General features: G+C 36.9%; 1 protein-coding gene across 16 annotated transcripts in view; it reads right to left on the bottom strand.

Annotated features, from left to right (window-relative positions):
• MYT1L (myelin transcription factor 1 like) overlaps nt 1-18,393 on the bottom strand; it is a 309,348-nt gene that overhangs the window by 122,264 nt on the left and 168,691 nt on the right. For all 16 annotated transcript variants that reach the window (XM_048296661.1, XM_048296659.1, XM_048296662.1 and 13 more), the window contains 3 exons: nt 10,453-10,507; nt 10,237-10,270; nt 9,871-9,933 (listed from right to left, as the gene is read on the bottom strand). In XM_048296661.1, the coding sequence (XP_048152618.1) occupies nt 9,871-9,933; nt 10,237-10,270; nt 10,453-10,507 (152 nt within the window). Of the gene's footprint in view, nt 1-9,870; nt 9,934-10,236; nt 10,271-10,452; nt 10,508-18,393 lie in introns of those variants that run through there.

The raw sequence follows: 18,393 nt of genomic DNA, 5'->3' as shown, positions 1-18,393 counted from the left end.
GCTAATGCTGGGACTGAAAATGTGGTTCTTTCATCTCCAACTGACTGCTCAAAAATTACAAAACTATATCCTTCCTTCTCCTTTTGAATACACATGAAGAAAAAAGAATGCAAGCATCCTGACATCTTAACTTCTTTATAGTATAGAATGCAAGTTCCCAGAAGATGGGAGAAACCATCTCCAACCAACTCCATATGGAGTCCTAACCCTATTGACAAAGAAGAAACAGTGGGAGAGTGGCATGTTTTTATGGATCACAAATTGGGGGGCTTTCAAAAGTACTTCCTACACTGAAATAAGCAGATGAGAAATTAAAGACATACTATCTACGCTATGTACTTAGTATGGCATCAAGGTGCCCAAACAAATGTTTTCACAGGTCTCATGAGGATCTGCTGACAGAACTGGGGTTACAGAGGCTGGAAAGATGGAGCTGAAGGGAGACCTTATTAGTCTCTACAACTACCAGAAAGGAGATTGTAGGCAGGTGGGGGTTGGTCTCTTCTCCTAAGTAACAAGTGATAGGATGAGAGGGAACAGCTTTAAATTTTGCCAGGGGAGTTTAAGGTTTGGTATTGGGAAAAAAATTCTTCAGTGAAAGGATTATCAAGCATTAGAACAGCCTGCTCAGGGAAGTGTTTGAGTCACCATCCCTACGGGTATTTAGAAGACATGTAGATGTGGCACTTGGGGACCTGGTTTAGTGATGGACTGGACATTGCTGGGTTAATGATTGTACTCTATCATCTCAAAGGTCTTTTTTCAACCTTAACAATTCTATGACTCTCAATTTAGACAAGCTTAATGGTAAAAGTATAGTTCTACTGTGACTTCAGAGTTGGACAGAAAACAAGAGAGCATTTATGAGAGTCCACCCTTTGGACTTAAGGCATAATTTGAATGCATGCCAGCTTTTAGCTCTAGTCTTTTTTCTGAACACCTGTTCCCCGTTCACCAAGTACAGGTAAGATTTTCTCCTGGAGACATTAGGAGGGTGTAAAACAGCAGCAGGTGCATATCCTTGATGAATTTCTTCCACAAGAATCAGCTGAACAGAAAGCATTCATCCACTACTTGCGCATCCAATTCAGTGGCCGGCTTGCTACTTTAAATAAAAAGTTTGATGGTAGAGAAATCTGCCCCAGTCCCAGGGAACTGAAGGCAAAAACCCTTTTCTTTAAATGACTGTTATTGGCATTTAAAGTCAATCATATCCTGTCCTATCTCAGTATATTTTATAGTATTAAAATTTTTTATTGTAAGTCATGGATTTGAGACACAGCCCTAACTTCAGTCACAGGAGTATTTTCTCTTAGGCGTTAAACCCCTTCTTCACTCTTCCATGGATACTTACAGCATGACACTACTATTTCTTGCAAATAACTAAAAGACATTAGGTTCTTTCCAATCCCTTTTCATGTCACCAGTAAGCTTCAAGATTTTCTTGGGAAGGTGATTCAGGTAGTAGCCAGAAAACTAACTTAACCTGGTTAAAGTGATCACCGTTTACAATGTCCTAGGCCATAGAGTGCTGAGGATGTCTTCAGGAGCTATCTATCCCCTGGGCACTTTTAATTCTGTGGATGTATTTATTTTGATTTATTATTGCCATCAAAGAGGCTCAGGACTACCTCTCCTTTCCCTGTCCTGAGCTGACACCACTAGAAGCAGTACTTCATATCAACCACTAATAAGAAGTGATGTGTTTGAAAGGGCTGTCTCAACTTATTGAAAAACTTCAGCAGAAGTCTTTAAAGACACATCATGGCGTATTTTTAGGTCTCCTTCATATTTGAGTTGATTTCTTATATTCTTTCTTCATATTCTTTTACTAACTCAGGTAATACCTGGGGTGCTTGATCTCATAAAATATGAATATTTGAAAGAAAAGATAACTATAATTTTATTTATTTATTTATTACAAATATGATTTCTCCTGCCTCCTTTTTGATGATTCTAGCAGAGTTCAGATCGTTTTCACTGAGGTGGAGAAAAAAGAGCAGGGCAACCCTGTTCTGATAGCATGGGTGCCACCTACAGATAGAACTTTTTCAAAGTCATGTGTTATTTGTGTTTTGTGTGGACACTGGAGCAAGGAATAAAATGGGGTTCCCTGTCCATCCAGCTGCCAGTACTCACCAGTAAATTTTCCTGTCTCCAAAGCTTTGACTTAGGATGTTCCAATGCACAAGCCATTTTTCAACACACAGTAGCCATGCTGCTGCTCAGAACTGCTGGAAGGAGGATGTAGGCAGCTCCATAGTACTCTAAACTCAGTGCACAACGTTGCTTGTGGCTCTTCTGGTTTAGTTTTAAGGTTAAAAACTGTCACCGCATTTTCACTAAAATATACATTAGTAAATAGATTTTTTAAATGCCTCCAGCTTTTTAAACCTCAGAATCAATATTTTTACAGAAATACTGTAGAAATAATTCACAAATTATGACATCGGGAAACTAGACTAGAATCTAAATGTAAAATTGTCTTATCATTACAAATCAGTTAATTTTGCTCTAGGATCCAGAAAAATGTTTTGATCAAAAAAGCACTGAATTGTAAAGTTAAACTTTCTCTGACATCAATGGCTATTCAACAGATCTTTATTTAAATAATGAGATAAACATCAGAGCCAGACTTGTGGGCACTACGCTTGCAATAATCCCCCATACATGCTTCTGTCTTTACACCTATGATGCCTAAAATTTGCTTGCTGTTTACAAATGGGGAAACAGAGGCGTACTGAGATGAAATGTCTTGCCTATCATGTGCGAATCAACTCTGTAGATCCTCTTTTCCACTATGAAGAACACAAATTATTCAACCTCAAACGATTTATTTCTCTCCTAATAGAACACAAGGTACTCAGCAAACCTACCAGGCCAACCAAATAAATTTCCCATAGGCAAAGGGAAAATGTGCATGGCTCCTTCCATGATCTTTTTGGGGAAGTTATCTCCCCAGTATTACTCGATGTTTTGTTCTTTTGTTTTGTTTTGTTTTTTTCATTTTCTTTCCTACTTTTTCTGTGTGGTCTTCAATTTATTTTGTAGCTGATAGGGACATCTCCAGACAGATCCATCCACAGAAAACACCGTGGCTGCAGGTGGACTGCTGCAAGACAAATATGTTCAGCACCTTCCATTTGCAAGAAAAAGAGTGTATCATTTCAGCCAGGGGACCCACTGCAGAAAGCACATCCTAAATCTGCTGTTTGCTGCTGCTGTGCAGTTAGGTCTACACTCTCCATGCTCCTACCTCTGATTTACTTTCTTTCCCCTGCCTTTACAAGTACTTCTGGTACTTGCAGGTCCTGCAACTTGTTGCCACTGAAATAGCTACTCCCAATACAGATGGTGGTAGGAGTAATTGAACTGTGGTTCCTTTGTGTAGTCACCTCTACACAACGGCCACTAGCATGCAGAGCCTCACACCAGTTGCTGGTGTGTATTTGCTTGATGGTTTAGACCCAACTTTGCACCTTTCTAATCATTAATCAACAATCAGACAAAGGATTTATTGCTGAATCCAGACAGCAGCCAATACAGACCTCTAATACATTATGGATTCTCTGTCAGCACAATTATTTATTGTTTGCAGTGTTCTGTTTGAAAATCCCTACGCTCTTCCACTCATTTATTTACTTGCTTACTTATATCTCTTTAGCTGGATTTAACAAAGCAATGAAGCTTCATTTATTAACATTTTTAGAAACCTTAAATGGTGAATTACTTAATACAAAATATATTTATGATATTATTCTTGGTATTCACTACGACTTACCACAGTTTTTAGCAAATGTGCTGTTAAATAAAATAGAAATATATTTCACAAACAATTTCAGAGTATTTCCTCAGGTCAATATCCAGTGAATCATTTCATCATTATCAAACACTATAATAAAGGTTGACTAGCAGCTGAGAGATAAAGGAATATACATTTCTCCATAATTCCGGCATCCTGTGGGATTTTTCACAGTATCATGAAAGCAAGCAACAGTAAGGACCTCACTGTTCTGTGGTTAGGCTTTAGCACAAAAGCATCAGTGGACCTCTGGCTCTGCACGGCATGCAACCATGCTCTGCTATCAAATTAATGTTAAAATATGTATGTCCTACCTTCTGATTTATAATATCTTTGACAAATAGTAAAAAGGACAGGCATGCCATAAAGTTTATGGATAGGGTGATGGCATGCACAATGATGTCTCATAAAGAATAAAGGGGGAAAAGTTATTTATTCTTGTGATTCAAGAACTAAAATACAGATAGACTGGCTGCGTGCACAGAATTTTTCATAAATATCCCACAGTGCACCCTGTTGTACAGCAGCCATACATTAATTAGAGCATTCAGCAGACACTGCAATGTGTTACACTCACCCAAGTGAATCTTCATTTTTCACATGCAGGGCCTCACTAATTAAAATCAGCTTTGCAATTAAATGTGGAAAATTGTGTTAAACTTTCAAGCGTGATTTAGAAAAAATGTATTTATTTTTAGGGAATTTTATTTTGATGCAAATGAATTCTCCATCAAAGTGAGACCAGTAAAAGGAAGGTATGAAGATTTCTCTTTTTTGTATTATAGATGCTCCTCTCGGTTGCAAGTTGCAATGCTCCACTATCTCTCTGCCAGTACCTGGCCCTGTTCCAATGCTTTTAGTGAGTGCTATCTGTCAAGGCATGAATAATACAGCCCCTAGGCTGTCGGCAGAATCCAAATGAGCCATACATCAGGAAGCAAGCACTCGACTTTAGCTCCAGAACACGCTCCTGTGAAGACAGGCAATTATTCACCCACGGCTGCAGCCATGGCAATCAAACTGGTGGGTGAAAAGGTATATGAAATGAAAAAATTTGAATAAGAAATATGGCACAACAAGGCACAGAAATTCAATAATTTTCTAATAACAGAGAGATATTTGAGCCTTTTAATTTTGAAGTTTGGGAGCCTGAATTATTTCACTTGCTCTGTTAGAAAATATAGACTAAAATACAGTATATAATGTCAAGGCAATACAATGGTACATGTTTGGTTTTTTCTAATCAAAACAGCAATGCTAAACTCTAAGGTATTCATAAATTCAAATTGTTATATGAAGTGACAAATCTCATGCTTAAAAATTAAAAGATGTTAGATGTTAGTTAAAAAGTTCTATCTGTATAATGTAATAAACCAGAGACAGCCTAGTAAAGCAATAAAGAACTAGTCATATGAAATTTGGTGGAAAATTAAAATGCAATGTATTCCATAAAGTTAGGGACAATTCATACATTACAGATACACACATCATTTTATGATCCCTCTTTGTTTTTGAGACTAGCCTTTTTTTTGCAAGACATTGTATCAGTAATTAACGAAATCCTTTACAAATAAAATATGACCCGAAGAAAAGGCATGAAAATTTCCCTGGTAGATTAAATGTTTAAGTTGGTTTATTTCATCTGAATTCTTATTTTCAGCAATCAAATAGAAATTCACGATATAGTAAAAGCTATATCAGTATTTCCATTTTAAATATGAAGGGTTTATCATTTGGCCTTAACATTCATACTTCCCTGAAATTATATGCATATTTTTTCAGACCACAATTGTTTTGCTTTAATTTCTATACAACGGATGTATCTGTTTTCAAGTATACACTGATGTATGGTCTAAAAGAATCCTAAATGAATATACATAGTGCCATGCTACCACCTTAAGACTTTTTTTAGGTCTCTTATTTGTTAGAATGTGGTCCATTCTGAAACATGTGGAATTGGGAAGTAATTAATCCATTAAAAAATCTAATTGCTTTTGTTAGTTGAGACAAAAAAAAACCAAACCAAACTATTTTGTTAAGAAGCTTTTAAATAAGACACTGTATGCAATCAGTATTTTAAATGGAATTTAGTTAGGGTTTTTATGATTTGTCTACATTACCTACTTACATGGCAAATAATAGGCACCTATTTGGTATATGACATTGTTTAAAAAGACACTAAATGGAAAGCAACAAAGTGTAATATTTCTGAAACCGTCATTCACATCGACTCAGCAAATAACACGGGCCAGTTTGCGCTCAGTTACTCTGGAGTAACTATGGGATTTGTACCTGCAGAACAGACCAGAAACTGGACTCACTTTTACATTTGTATACACAGATTGTGAATCCTGTTGTCTCTGAAGCTGATTAATGAAACTGGCAAAGTTCCTTCTAATTGCAATAAAAGAACACTTGAACCTATGCTTTCCTTCAGACGCTTAGTCAAAAGGCATCCTGAAAACACAGTTCTGGGAACACCCTCCTGGTCTGGTTTGAGTCAGTGCTATATATCCAGATGGATTATTCACAGCTAAAAGTATGTAAGGATCTGGACCAAGCTTATTGTTCAAAATAATTCACAGTACTGAAGGTATAAGAGTGGTGCTCACTATTGTGCTGCTATGCACAATGGGCCTGAACAGACACCAAGGGAATAAAAGAACCTGCATCAGAGGCATGGTCCAGGGAGATGCTCTGGTTTTCACTCCTAAGATTTGAATTCTTCTCTTGTCTCCACCACTATCTGAATATGTTTATGGCTTATTTTTTCTGTTTCGATCTTGAATTTAGATCTTTCACAACCTTTGTTTTCTTTTTATTTTTCAGTTCAGTTGGTCTCAGGTGCTTAGAAACATAAACAGGTACTGAAGTTCTATCTGTGCAAACTCTAACATTGAGGCATCACCTCCTGCTGTCCATCATGGACGGCACTAAAGGGTCCATGATAGCCTCAGGTTTCAGGTATTACTACAATCCAAAAAAAAAAAAAAAAAAAAAAAAAAAGATATGAGTCTGCTCTAATCAAGGCAGACACAACATCCAATTATCCAATTTTGGGCACTTCCTCCTCAGTGCCCAAACTGGGATGTTAGTTCTTCTGACCTTTCTGTGCAGTTACTGGAGAGAGGTGCTTTCACCATGTTAATTTTACAGATCCCAGCATTCTGCCCTAAAGTGCCCTTTAGAGAAACTTGTCCATCTAAGCTGTCTATTAGCATGTCCAACCAACAAGCTGACATCAAGCACTGAACTTAAGATGCAAGAGGAAACTATCCACCAAGTCATGCAAGGTTTCGCTTCCATTCCAACTAAGATTTAACACAAAGAAAAACATCAAAGAGATGGAAATGATACAACAAGCTCTTACCACTGTTACCCTACCTAGTACCAAGTCTTGTGTTTTAATATACCTCAAAGGAAACATCAATGGCATAGAAGGTCTGCTTGTGCCCTTAGTAAACCTACATTGAAGCTCTTTCACAATGAAAAATACAACTGAGGCAAAAAACCTACGATAAAACTCTCCTTTAACTTACATCTACTATTTTATCAGCTGAACAACATTTCACCCCCTGAATCTATCTGAAAATGTGAAAGGATCTGTTTATTTCAGTTCAAGCTTAATGAACTACCTGAAGATGGTTTTCACTGTCACAAAGATAAAATTACAATTAAAAAATCCACCTGGAATTCCAGAGACTTCAAGACATTTTATAAGAAACAGAATTCTGGAGAGCTCTGACTACATCTAGTGGAAGCAAATGCATTTCATTCCTAATAATGAGCTGGTCTGATATTGTAAATGAAAAGGTCTTAACCTCATTAAAATGCTCTGTAGGTCTAAACGGAATTGAGTTAGGCATCAGCTGAGATATGCAATTCCCTGAACACATAAAATTTTTAAGACAGTCTGATTTCCTCGGAAGAAATGTTTGAGGGCTTTTCCCACCCATATAGCAAAATAGAAAAAAGAGAAAAATTCTTTCATATTCTTTCAAAAAGGTAAATTTGGTAGGTGTTGGTTGTGACATAAATAGTACTGCTCTTCCAGAAAATAGAAATTTTAGATAAATGTACATTGTAAACCTCAACAAAGAACTCTGTTTTTACATTAAATAGGACATATATTGGTTAAATAGATCTTGATTTTGATTAGTGGATTGGCAATCAGGGTGACAAGAAAACATAAAAGCCCAACAAATTCTTCAGTAGAAAAAAAAGGAATTTTTGATGTATTTCCAATTTTTATTCTTTGCGCATCTGCCCAAAATTTCATTTAATTAACAGCTCTGAGATTCAGTCTGTTCGTGTACTGACATACCAGAATCATGTCAAGAAAGCAAAATATGGAATTAACATCTCAAAACTGCACGTAATCTTTCCAAAATTCACATTTATTGCTTCCCCTTTCCCCAAAAGGGTGATCTTACACAAACACAGACACTAACTCTAACACAAAGTTAGAGCAAATCATAAGAAAAGTCAGAAATTTTCAAGCTAAAGAATTTCTTTCTGTATGTTTCAAGACTTTTTATTTTGATATCTGCAAAGAAATTCCATGAAGAGTAAAGAAATGTATGTAGCTACAATCTTGTAACTGGAAAGGACATTATAATCATGTCACTTAGCTGTTGACAGGTCATGAAATTTCTGAGGGAAAAGAAGGATTTAGTGCCATTCTTTAATTACTTGTGAGGCTTGTATTTCCATGAAAAAAACAGACAAAAGAAAACCATGGTTTGAAATGAGAAATCACAAGTGAATTTAAAAATAATTATTTTGGATACTTTTCCTACATCAGGGTTCCAATCTAACCAATGCCTTCAAATAGCCACAAGAATATTATGGCTCTTATGAGTGAAGAAAAGATTAAGAAAATAAATGTGAATAATTATTTTATGGCTTATACAGTTTAAATGTAATTCAAAGTAATTTTAGTATCACTGTTCTTGGTCTAATTTTGAACATGTTTTCTGGACTTGTCCCTAAGTTTCATTCAGTGATAAGAAAAAAAGGAATATAAGTGGACTGAGTGGCACTGTTCACTACCTTTTCCTATTTCAAATAAATGCCTTAACCCCAAATGTATAATTTCAATTTAATTCATAAACCCCATATGCCCATTACATGCAGTAATCAGATTTGGTGTGAAATATGTACTCTTATAAACACCACAAGTGCTTTATAACCTGAAAAATCAAGAATGAAAATAATCTTTAGTGTTTCAGGATAATTTAACACTGGTTTGAACACTTCCCTCTATTCAGAAAAAAGATGGCCCAAAGATCAGCCATTTTATCTCCTACAATGGGCTGCTGTATAAAATATGTCAAATGAAATGCACAGCACTGAGAGAAAAATACATGTGTGCTAGAGCTGTTACAGTTTCAAAATATTGCACAAAAAATTCACAGACAAATGATTCAGGAAAGGAATGGTGTTTATGCAGATGTACAACAATATTGAACATTGACCTTGCAGACACAGAAATGTAAAGATTGAGGTCTAAATTAATTTGAAGCACATGCAGTATGTGTAACATATGCTACCTTGTATACTATTAACAATAACAGCTGGAAATTTTTTTTAAAGGAGATGTCTCCACATTTCATAGTCTAGAAACAGAAGTAGAGGTATTTATAATACAGCATAACATTTGAACCCTGAAGTCTTATTATCGTTGATTTGTCTTAAGCTTTGACCTTTGAATCTAACCTGATCATTGAACTTAAAATGCTCAGAAGCTCTTTTTCATTCAGTTATGAAACACATTAAATAACATCAACATGAGCGCCAACATGCAAGTGGGACCAAATTTTAATTTGCAACATGTAAGCAAGAGAACTGTATGCAAAAATTGAGAGAAGATCGACAATGAGAGCAAGTCTCCTCAGCAAAATGTGAGTTAAATTTTGTGTGACATTCAGAAAGAAAAAATAAACCTGACTCTGAATAGCTTCTAGAATATCTAACTGCTAATTTTTATTGTTTGGTTAATCAAGGTCATGCCAGATAACTTGTTTACTAAATCTCTTCACTAAATTATGAAAAATTACAGGTATTACCTTCTGTGTCTTGCATATTTTCCACTAACATGACCACTGCCATCACAGCCAGGCGTGGGACAGCTGCAAAAGAGAGAATTAATTATATAGGTGCTGGTGTGCTGTAGAAAGATTATACTAAAAGCAAGCAGGCAGTAGGTATTACAGAAATGGAGGGCAACCAAGACAGAAAGAGAAATCAAATAACTGAAGGGAAAAAAAAAAAGAGGGGATGCTTTTTATTAGCAAGTCTCAAGGGAATTAATTTCATCAGTGCAGCAGGGCATGAGCAAACCACCGATGAACTTGAAAGTGCATTATACCCATTAAAAGGCATGAATTTTCTAAATTGCTAATGGGGATACATTTTACACTCAGAGCACTAACCTGAACAGCTCTTGTATGGCTGGTTCCACGGGAACTGCAGAGAGATGGAAAACATATAAAAATTTATCATCTATTTCAAGTACCCCTCTTCTACAGAAAATTACCAGAAAGGTTGTGTAAAAGCAAGGGTCAGAATGAATCGTGCAAAGAGATTCTGGAGGATGAAGGTCACCCTGAGCAAGGGCCTTGAGTGATTTACTGAAGCAAGAGACATACCTCGAACACCTTTGGAGCGTGTGCGATGGCGCTTCTCGTCTGCATCCACCTCCATCTGGGAATAGATTAGCAGGCAGTCAATGTTCTTATCCTGCATGCACAGACTATCAATGCACAGACTGATACAGTCTCTCACACGATTTATTGACACTATTTTAATTCCATTTTATCCTGTAAGGGAAAGTTCTCCTTACAGGGGATTTTTAGGATCTTCATGTTTACTTAGAAACAGAAAATGCAGTAATTTCTGCTTTAAACAGCCAGTTTCTGCACCCTGCTTTCATAGCAAAATGTGTGCAACTAAGTGCTGGTTCCTCTCTTCAGGGGGATATTTGTAACAAAAAACCTTCATGACTCCCATATATTCCAAAAAAAGATTCAATAGACTTCTATACAATTTAAAACTAAAGTCAAGGGGTCACACACCAAAGGTCATTTTCTAACCAAACTCTTTACAGGGGGAAAGAGAGGAAGGAATAATGACTGAAAAGGAGATGAAGATTCATTATTAGACCTTCAAATATTTCATTTTATTTAATATGGCATTACAATCTTTGCCAACATGTTTCATTTTTCAAGTTTCAGGAATGTGCTCACTTGCTACATGACTAGATCTTTATCTTCATTTTACAAACAACTTGCCTATCCAGTGTAGCTTTCTGTGCAGTAATAAATATACAGAAATCTTACATATTTACCAGACAGCGGCAAGGCTGCAGATTAGATCTTGGAAAGTATCATAAACACTGATCTATAGTATTTCATGTAGGGCCACATCGTTTCTTCTAATTTTACATGTACAATTGCCATCAGACTTTAAAAGGTAAACGACATAGGCTAGCTAGAGTTCAGGATTTTGTTCAACAGAAGCAAATTGCACTGAACTATATTGAGAGACTGTGTCAGGGAAAATATATGCAGTATCTGTATCACCAGCTCCTTCGGCTGTAGAAGAACAGGATGGCAAGATGGATCTACAGTGCTTCATACATAGTGATGATACTGTAAAGGTCAGGAAGCACAGAAATAACCATGGAGCTCTAGTTCCCCCAGGGAAAAAAAAATCAATCACCCCTTTTATAGCAATACCCTTGGATTGATATCTGGTAAGAATGTAATATATCTCATGCAAAAACATGGAAATGGGTCCAAGTGACTTGCAGCTAACCCTTTAATTACCTAACTTTCTTTGGTCAGTACCTTAACACAAACAATATCGGAAGCAACTCGGAAGGAAGATGCCCACGATGGCTATCCTACATCTTGAGTTCATAGCTTGGCTAGTTTCTTAGCTCCAATGACTTGAGAGGCATTTAAGAGAGCTCGAGAAGCTTTTAGATCTGCCATATCAAAGCACATAACAGCATCTCTGAAGTATAAAAATTACTTACTAGATGATGGTACTCTTTTCCTTTTACTAATAAGAAAACAGGACACCATATTATTCTGTAACTCTTGAATGTGTAAGGACTTGACAGGAGACCAGAAGTGAAGTTACTTGATCTTCGGACTAGCATGTTTTTTTAAAATGTTTGAAAAATATTATCTGACCTCATTTATCACCACTGAAAAAACTGCTGAAAGAACTATTATGATCTTAGCCTGGAAATGCTGCCCCAGTGATAAGTCTGTGTAAATTTATAAGGGAAAAACTACAAACCAGATTTGTCTGTCTTTCTAAACCAAAGCACTTCAAGAGCACTGAGGGTAGTACACTTTTAACTACACTGACAATCATAGAAGAAATCACTAAGCTGGAAAAGCCCCTATAAGATACACACAATCCAGATCCAGAAGCGAGTCAAAGAAATAAAAACATTTTAAAAGCTGCTGGCACACAATGATATTTTTAAATTTTGATGTGTATCCTACATAGTCTGCTGCTTCTCCAGAAAAGCACAAATTGATTTGCCATTGTCTCTGACCTAGATGCCCTCTCATATATGGCAATGTGAGTCTTGGATGCTCAAGGACACATCAAATGACAATTGGTGCCTACATTTAGTCAATAGAATTTTGCTTTGACTTGATATTTATATGCTTATTCACAGATCTTTAGGACTTTGTCTGTCATGTCAAAACTTCAACCTTCACGCCTCCATGTATTACATGTTGGATGCTGGGAGTAAGCAATTTCCTGAAATTCTACTGAAACGTGCATTGATTCTGCAAAGTACAGTGACCGAGCAGCCCACCATAGCAGCCCTCAGTGGCACCCCTGGCACTTCCAAGGCCAGGAACAGAATTCTGCTCCCAAGACCATCAATCTCACACAAACATGGGACTCCTCATCACTTGCACATGCAGAAAAAGGAAATGTGGACCTTGGTCTCACAAGGAGTGCACCTTAGTAGTTCTAATTTATTAATGACCTCTAAATTACAGCTCTGCAGAGTACTTAGTCTCTGTTTCAGAAAAGAACTTGTGGACATGGAGAACAGGCTGGCTAGAGTTAGCCTTAGCCTGGCATCTAATGCTACATATCAAAGTAAAGAGAAAGGCATCAGGAGTAGGAAGAGAAGAAAATTTTAATGTTGCTTCAAAGAAAAGCTCTAGAAATGAAACTGGAAAGGTCTAAACTGATTAGAGGGTGGAGTACCTCTCCTACAAGAAAAAGCTGAAAGAATTTGGTTTGCTAAGCCTGGAGAAGGCTTCAGGGTGACCTAACTGCGGCCTTCCAGTACCTGAACGAAGCCAACAAGAAAGATGGACTTTTTACAAGGGCATGCAGTGACAGGCTAAGGGAGAATGGTTTCAGCCTCAGAGTAGGTTTAGATTAGGTATCAGGAAGATGTTCCATGAAGGTAGTGAGACACTGGAAGAGACTGCCCAGAGAAGTTGTGGATGCCCACCCCCATCAGTGTTCAAGACCAAGTTGGATGGAGCTCTGAGCAACCTGGTCTAGTGGAACCTCCCCTGCAAAGCTAGGGAGGTTGGAACTAGATGATAGTCAAGGTCGCCTTCAAACCAGGCCATTCTATAATTCTATGATTCTCAGTTCTGAGAAGGAAAAGATAAAAGAGGTCTAGGTAGGAATTAAATCGCTAAGTTAGAATTTAAAATAACCAAATTATTGGATATGCCTTAGGATATTGGGCAGAGAGAGGTCTAGGAACTCTGTACCACTATTATATGTGTTCATGTTACTGAATATTTAGAGAAACAAGACCTGAATAGTTATAGTGCTCTAACAAATAAACTCCAAGATGCTGTATTAAATACAAATTTTCTGAGTACAATCAATAAAAATGTCTGTGTGGTCACCTGCACACAGGCAATAAGACTTGTTACATCTCACTGTACAGAATCTTATACCAGTAACTACTACACACACACACACAAACACAGGGTGCTTTTAAATTGTATTTGAAAGCTGGAAATAATAATGAGACAAACTGAGAAGAAGACGATCTTTTAACATAAAATAACTACAATTAGGAGCAGCTGAAAGTATTTCATTAAGTGTTAAAAATAGAAAAGGTACATAGTCATAAGAGGAATTCATTAATAAAAGGAGATTTGATTATCATTATTTGAAAATGTAGTAATAGTAATCAACAAGAACATTTTAAAAAAAGGGCTATTTGTTACTATTTCTCATTTTAAAATCAAAGCCTCAGACAACATTTACCCCAAAATAAACATAGCCTAACAGGTCTTCAATACATAGCTGTTGTTAAGAAACAAGCCTGGAATACTTGGGGAATGAGGGAGAACCGAAAAAAATATTCTGAAAAAATTTTACTTGGAACTTTAAAAATTAACCTTTACTAATTGTGGAGAGGATGGTGTGTCTCACTAAGTTAATTTTCCTGATGCTGACCCTTAGTAATGTCATACAAAAGCAATATGGGATACAAGATGATGACATAATTAGCACCAGTCAACACTTCATCATGGAAAATATGTAATCAAAACCACTTGATACTGCTCTTTGAGGATACTTTAAAATTTGTCAGTAAAGGTAGCTATGTCAGGATATCATATCCGTAGACACCTTTGAAACATTTTGCTTTCTCTTACTGAGCAGTCAGGCAATAAAATAAGTGCTTCATAAGATCAGCATATTTATAACAGTTAGGAAATATTTCTCCAGAAAAAAATTATTTTTTATTAAAATATTTTTCCAGAAAAATTATTTTGTATAAAGATTATTTTTATACAAAACTAATTGCAAAAATTGAAAAATATATACTCAATAAGGGTCTGTCTAATATAATCCTGCAGGTATACATTTTAGCCCTACAATATTCAGTATCTTCACCAGTACTCTGGAAGATTATATGCTACTGAAATATGCAGATAATAGAGAAATTAATGGAGTGATAAACTATGGTGGAGACAGGCCAATTACACACACTGGCCTGTGTCATTTGGCAGATTTGATCCATCTGAAGAACATGCTGATTCCAAGCTCCTTTACGTATGAACAATACATGTGGGCCATGCTTGAGAGACAGAAGATCAAGATCTGCAAGGCAGTAACAGTGAAGAGGATCTGGACAACCAGATGCGCACGAGCAACTTCTGCGCTGCTGCAGCTGAAGGGCAAAATGTGATTCGTAGCTGCACAACCTTTAAGGCTTTATTAATTTCCCAGAAAACCTCTGAATTACTCAGATACCATCAGGAACTTCTAAGAACAGAGGGAAAGTTTTCAACAGAACCTTATCTGTTGGCTTGCTGCATACCCTGTCGGAGTCTTCAGGTTTTTAAAGTGTACAGATTTAAGGCTTTGAGTCTCACAATAGAGTTAGTTACCTGAGCTCCTAAAAGTTTCACACCCAGCACTGCTCTCCCAATGTCTAGATACATTCACATATCTACCATATGGACTTTCTTAGGACTGCCAGCTGTGAGTGACCAAGAGCTTTAGGCTCCTTTCCAGGACAAATTGCAATCTTTGCTCCCTTGCGAAGAAGCAGTTCAGCATTTTCTTCCCTTGAGGGCAGGTAGTCCTGAAAATGATCCTTTGAGTTAAAATTCTCAGGGTATCTGAATTTCTAGCTAGAGGCATGGTGACTGCAAGGTTCAGTCCCAAGTTCCTAAATTTCCGGGTCAGCCAACACTTTCTTAGTGAACTATTAGGGTTTCTCTCTAGCCATGATATAACAGAAGTCTAGAAAGCCACAAAAGAGCTAAAGGCCTTAGATCTGGACTTCCAGAATCTTATTCCCTAATTTTTTCCTTACTTGTATTTCTTCAAACCCAAAAACTGGATTCTCAAACACTATCAAAAGATGTCCAGGGTTTACTGAGGCAGAGCATTCACTGTCTATACTGTAGAAAGTTCTGGGCTCCTCAGGACAAGATGGACATGGAGCTCCTGGAGTGTGTCCAGAGAGGGGCAACAAAAATGATGAAGGGACTGGAGCATCTCTCTTACACAGGAAGGCAGAGGGAGCTGGGCCTGTTCTGCCTCAAGAAGAGACGACTGACAGGGGACCTCGTGAATGTCTGTCAGTATCTGAAGGGAGATGTCAGACAATGTTTCCAGGCTCTGCTCGGTGGTGCCAAGCAGTAGGACAAGAGGCAACAGACAGAAACTGATGCACAGAAAGTTCTACCTGAACATGAGGAAGAACTTCTTTACTGCGCAGGTGACTGAGCATGGGAACAGATTGCCCAGAGAGGGTGTGGAGTCTTCCTCACTGAAGATATTCAAGAACCATCTGGACACAATCTTGTGGCATGTGCTCTAGGATGACCCGGCTTGAGAAGGGAGGTTGGACCAGATGATCCACTGTGGTCCCTTCCAATCTGACCCATTCTGTGATCCTGTGATTCAGTAGATGATCATCTGTGACCTCAAAAATTCTATGGTAAGAACTGTTAAATACTAGAATATGCATAATTGTTATTGTCAACCAAGAACGTTGCTTATTAGAAATCTTGCTTTTCCCTAATCAGTAATATTAGACATACTCATAATGTGATAAAACTAAAATGTTTGGAGAAAAATATTGTAATTACCATAAAATGTAATGAGTTTATTATATTAAAAGATTGCAGTTTAAAATTTATCTCCATATGACTCAAGTTATTCAGTGAATGCAGATTTTCAGCCCCTATGATGCAAGATTCAAATTTCTGCAGGTAAGATTTCTTTATTATTTTTATAGCCGAAGTTTGCTCAGCATCTCTTTTTATAACATAAAGAAAATGTTATTTCTTCCATGTGAAAGTCAAAATGAAAGGATTCAAAGAATTTTTTTCAATCTAGTATCTCAGGAATGAAACAAAATATGTCACACATATGTCACATGTATTTCCCACACTTAAAATGCTCCTATATCCATAATCAAAGAAATATGACCTGGAAAATGATGAATAGCTTATGTAAGCAGTGTATCCCATACTATATAAGTACTTTGTGCAGTCTTCCTAAAAAAAACCTGCAAACTGACCTTCTACTGCTCTCCTCAGAAAATAATAGGCATATCGAAATTCTAACATAACCTTTTTTCCAGCATGTCTCTGTATTCCAAAAGAAATTAATTTTCTAGTAATGATACTTCTCAAGCATGACTCCTGGTAATCTGAATACATTTTTATAAACTGGATATGTTTTGTGAGACACTGTTTAAACTCTCTGGTAAATGGGACATTTATCAATTATTTCCATGGGCCCCAACTATCTCTGTTGTATAACACTATCTGCTTCAGCAGGACTTCCTCTCCCCTAAGCAGACCAAACCTGAACCAATAACAATATCTGAACCTTAACTTATGCTTTACTGATCACAGTTTTGTAAATTAATTGTGTTCTCAGATAAATGTGTGTACTTGTGGATGAAGGGAGAGCAGTTGATAGCACTTAGCTCAATTCTAACAAAGTTTTTGACAGTACGCTTGTGTCTCATTATGACTGTATTTGCATAGTCAGTTCTTTAGAATCAGTTCTTAATATTTCAATCCTCTTTATTTAATGTCATCTATTACTGTTATTAACAGAGCCAAGTAAAATTCAAGATCTTGATTTTGACAGAAAACCTGTATGGCTCTCCCAAATATATTTAATGTACTTGTTGCTTATTTTAAGATCTACAAGACAAAAGAGACACAAAACTGCAGGATAGAAAGTTACTCTAACAAGCTACTGGAGTGTTTAAGGAAAAGTTAGGCAAAAAAGAAAGCAAATTTTGTCTCCTTTCAGAGCCTTTCCCTGACAAACCCAGGTGCCTTCAGATGGACATCTGAAATTTAGTTCAAATATTTCAGAGCACCCTTTTCAGGAAAAGGCAAACTTTATAAAAGAACTACTGTATTTGAATCTTCCCCTTAGGAAAATACCAGCATACAACCAGAGCAGAGTTCCAGGGGGAACTTGGCAAAGATAAAGATAAAAGTTACAAGTTGAGGGTACATAATACAAAGCGAGCAAATAGGCACGTGGGCAAATTAATGACTAGAATATAAATTACTCCTTTGCCCTCTCCCACTTGTGAAGAACATACAAAGCTTTTATTCATATCAAGGAGAGTCCTTCTTGCAGAACAATAGGAGAATATATCCTCAGGATTTGTTCTGAAACTTTGAGTAAGAGTCATTCTCCTGCTGTAATGCACAGAGGGAATCCAACCCTTCCATTTTCAGATGAACAGTGCAGGCTGCAGCCAAATCTTTAAATACAGGCCAGAATAAGCAGAATTCTGGTTAAACTCACAAGTTCATCACATATCACCATATTTTTTGGGGGGAAATACATCTGGGATTCAATGAAGTAACCTGGAGGGAAGAAGGGAACCCTTTCAAGTATTTCTCATTGGCCTCAGATTAGAGTGGAAAAGACCCAAAGTGCACACAGGTCATTTGAGCATCTTTCCCTTATTACCTTTTTTATCTTAGATATGAGGAATGAGAGAGTAGTATGGAAATTAGAGGTAAGAAGAAATAGCACTGAATAGCACTTCTTTATTAGGAGCAAAGATAACCATTCAT

Source organism: Corvus hawaiiensis, chromosome 3, assembly GCF_020740725.1.
Source record: "Corvus hawaiiensis isolate bCorHaw1 chromosome 3, bCorHaw1.pri.cur, whole genome shotgun sequence".
Classification (NCBI taxonomy): Eukaryota; Metazoa; Chordata; class Aves; order Passeriformes; family Corvidae; genus Corvus; species Corvus hawaiiensis.
Note: the sequence above shows the minus strand (reverse complement) of the source record. Positions and strands in the feature narration are given on the sequence as shown.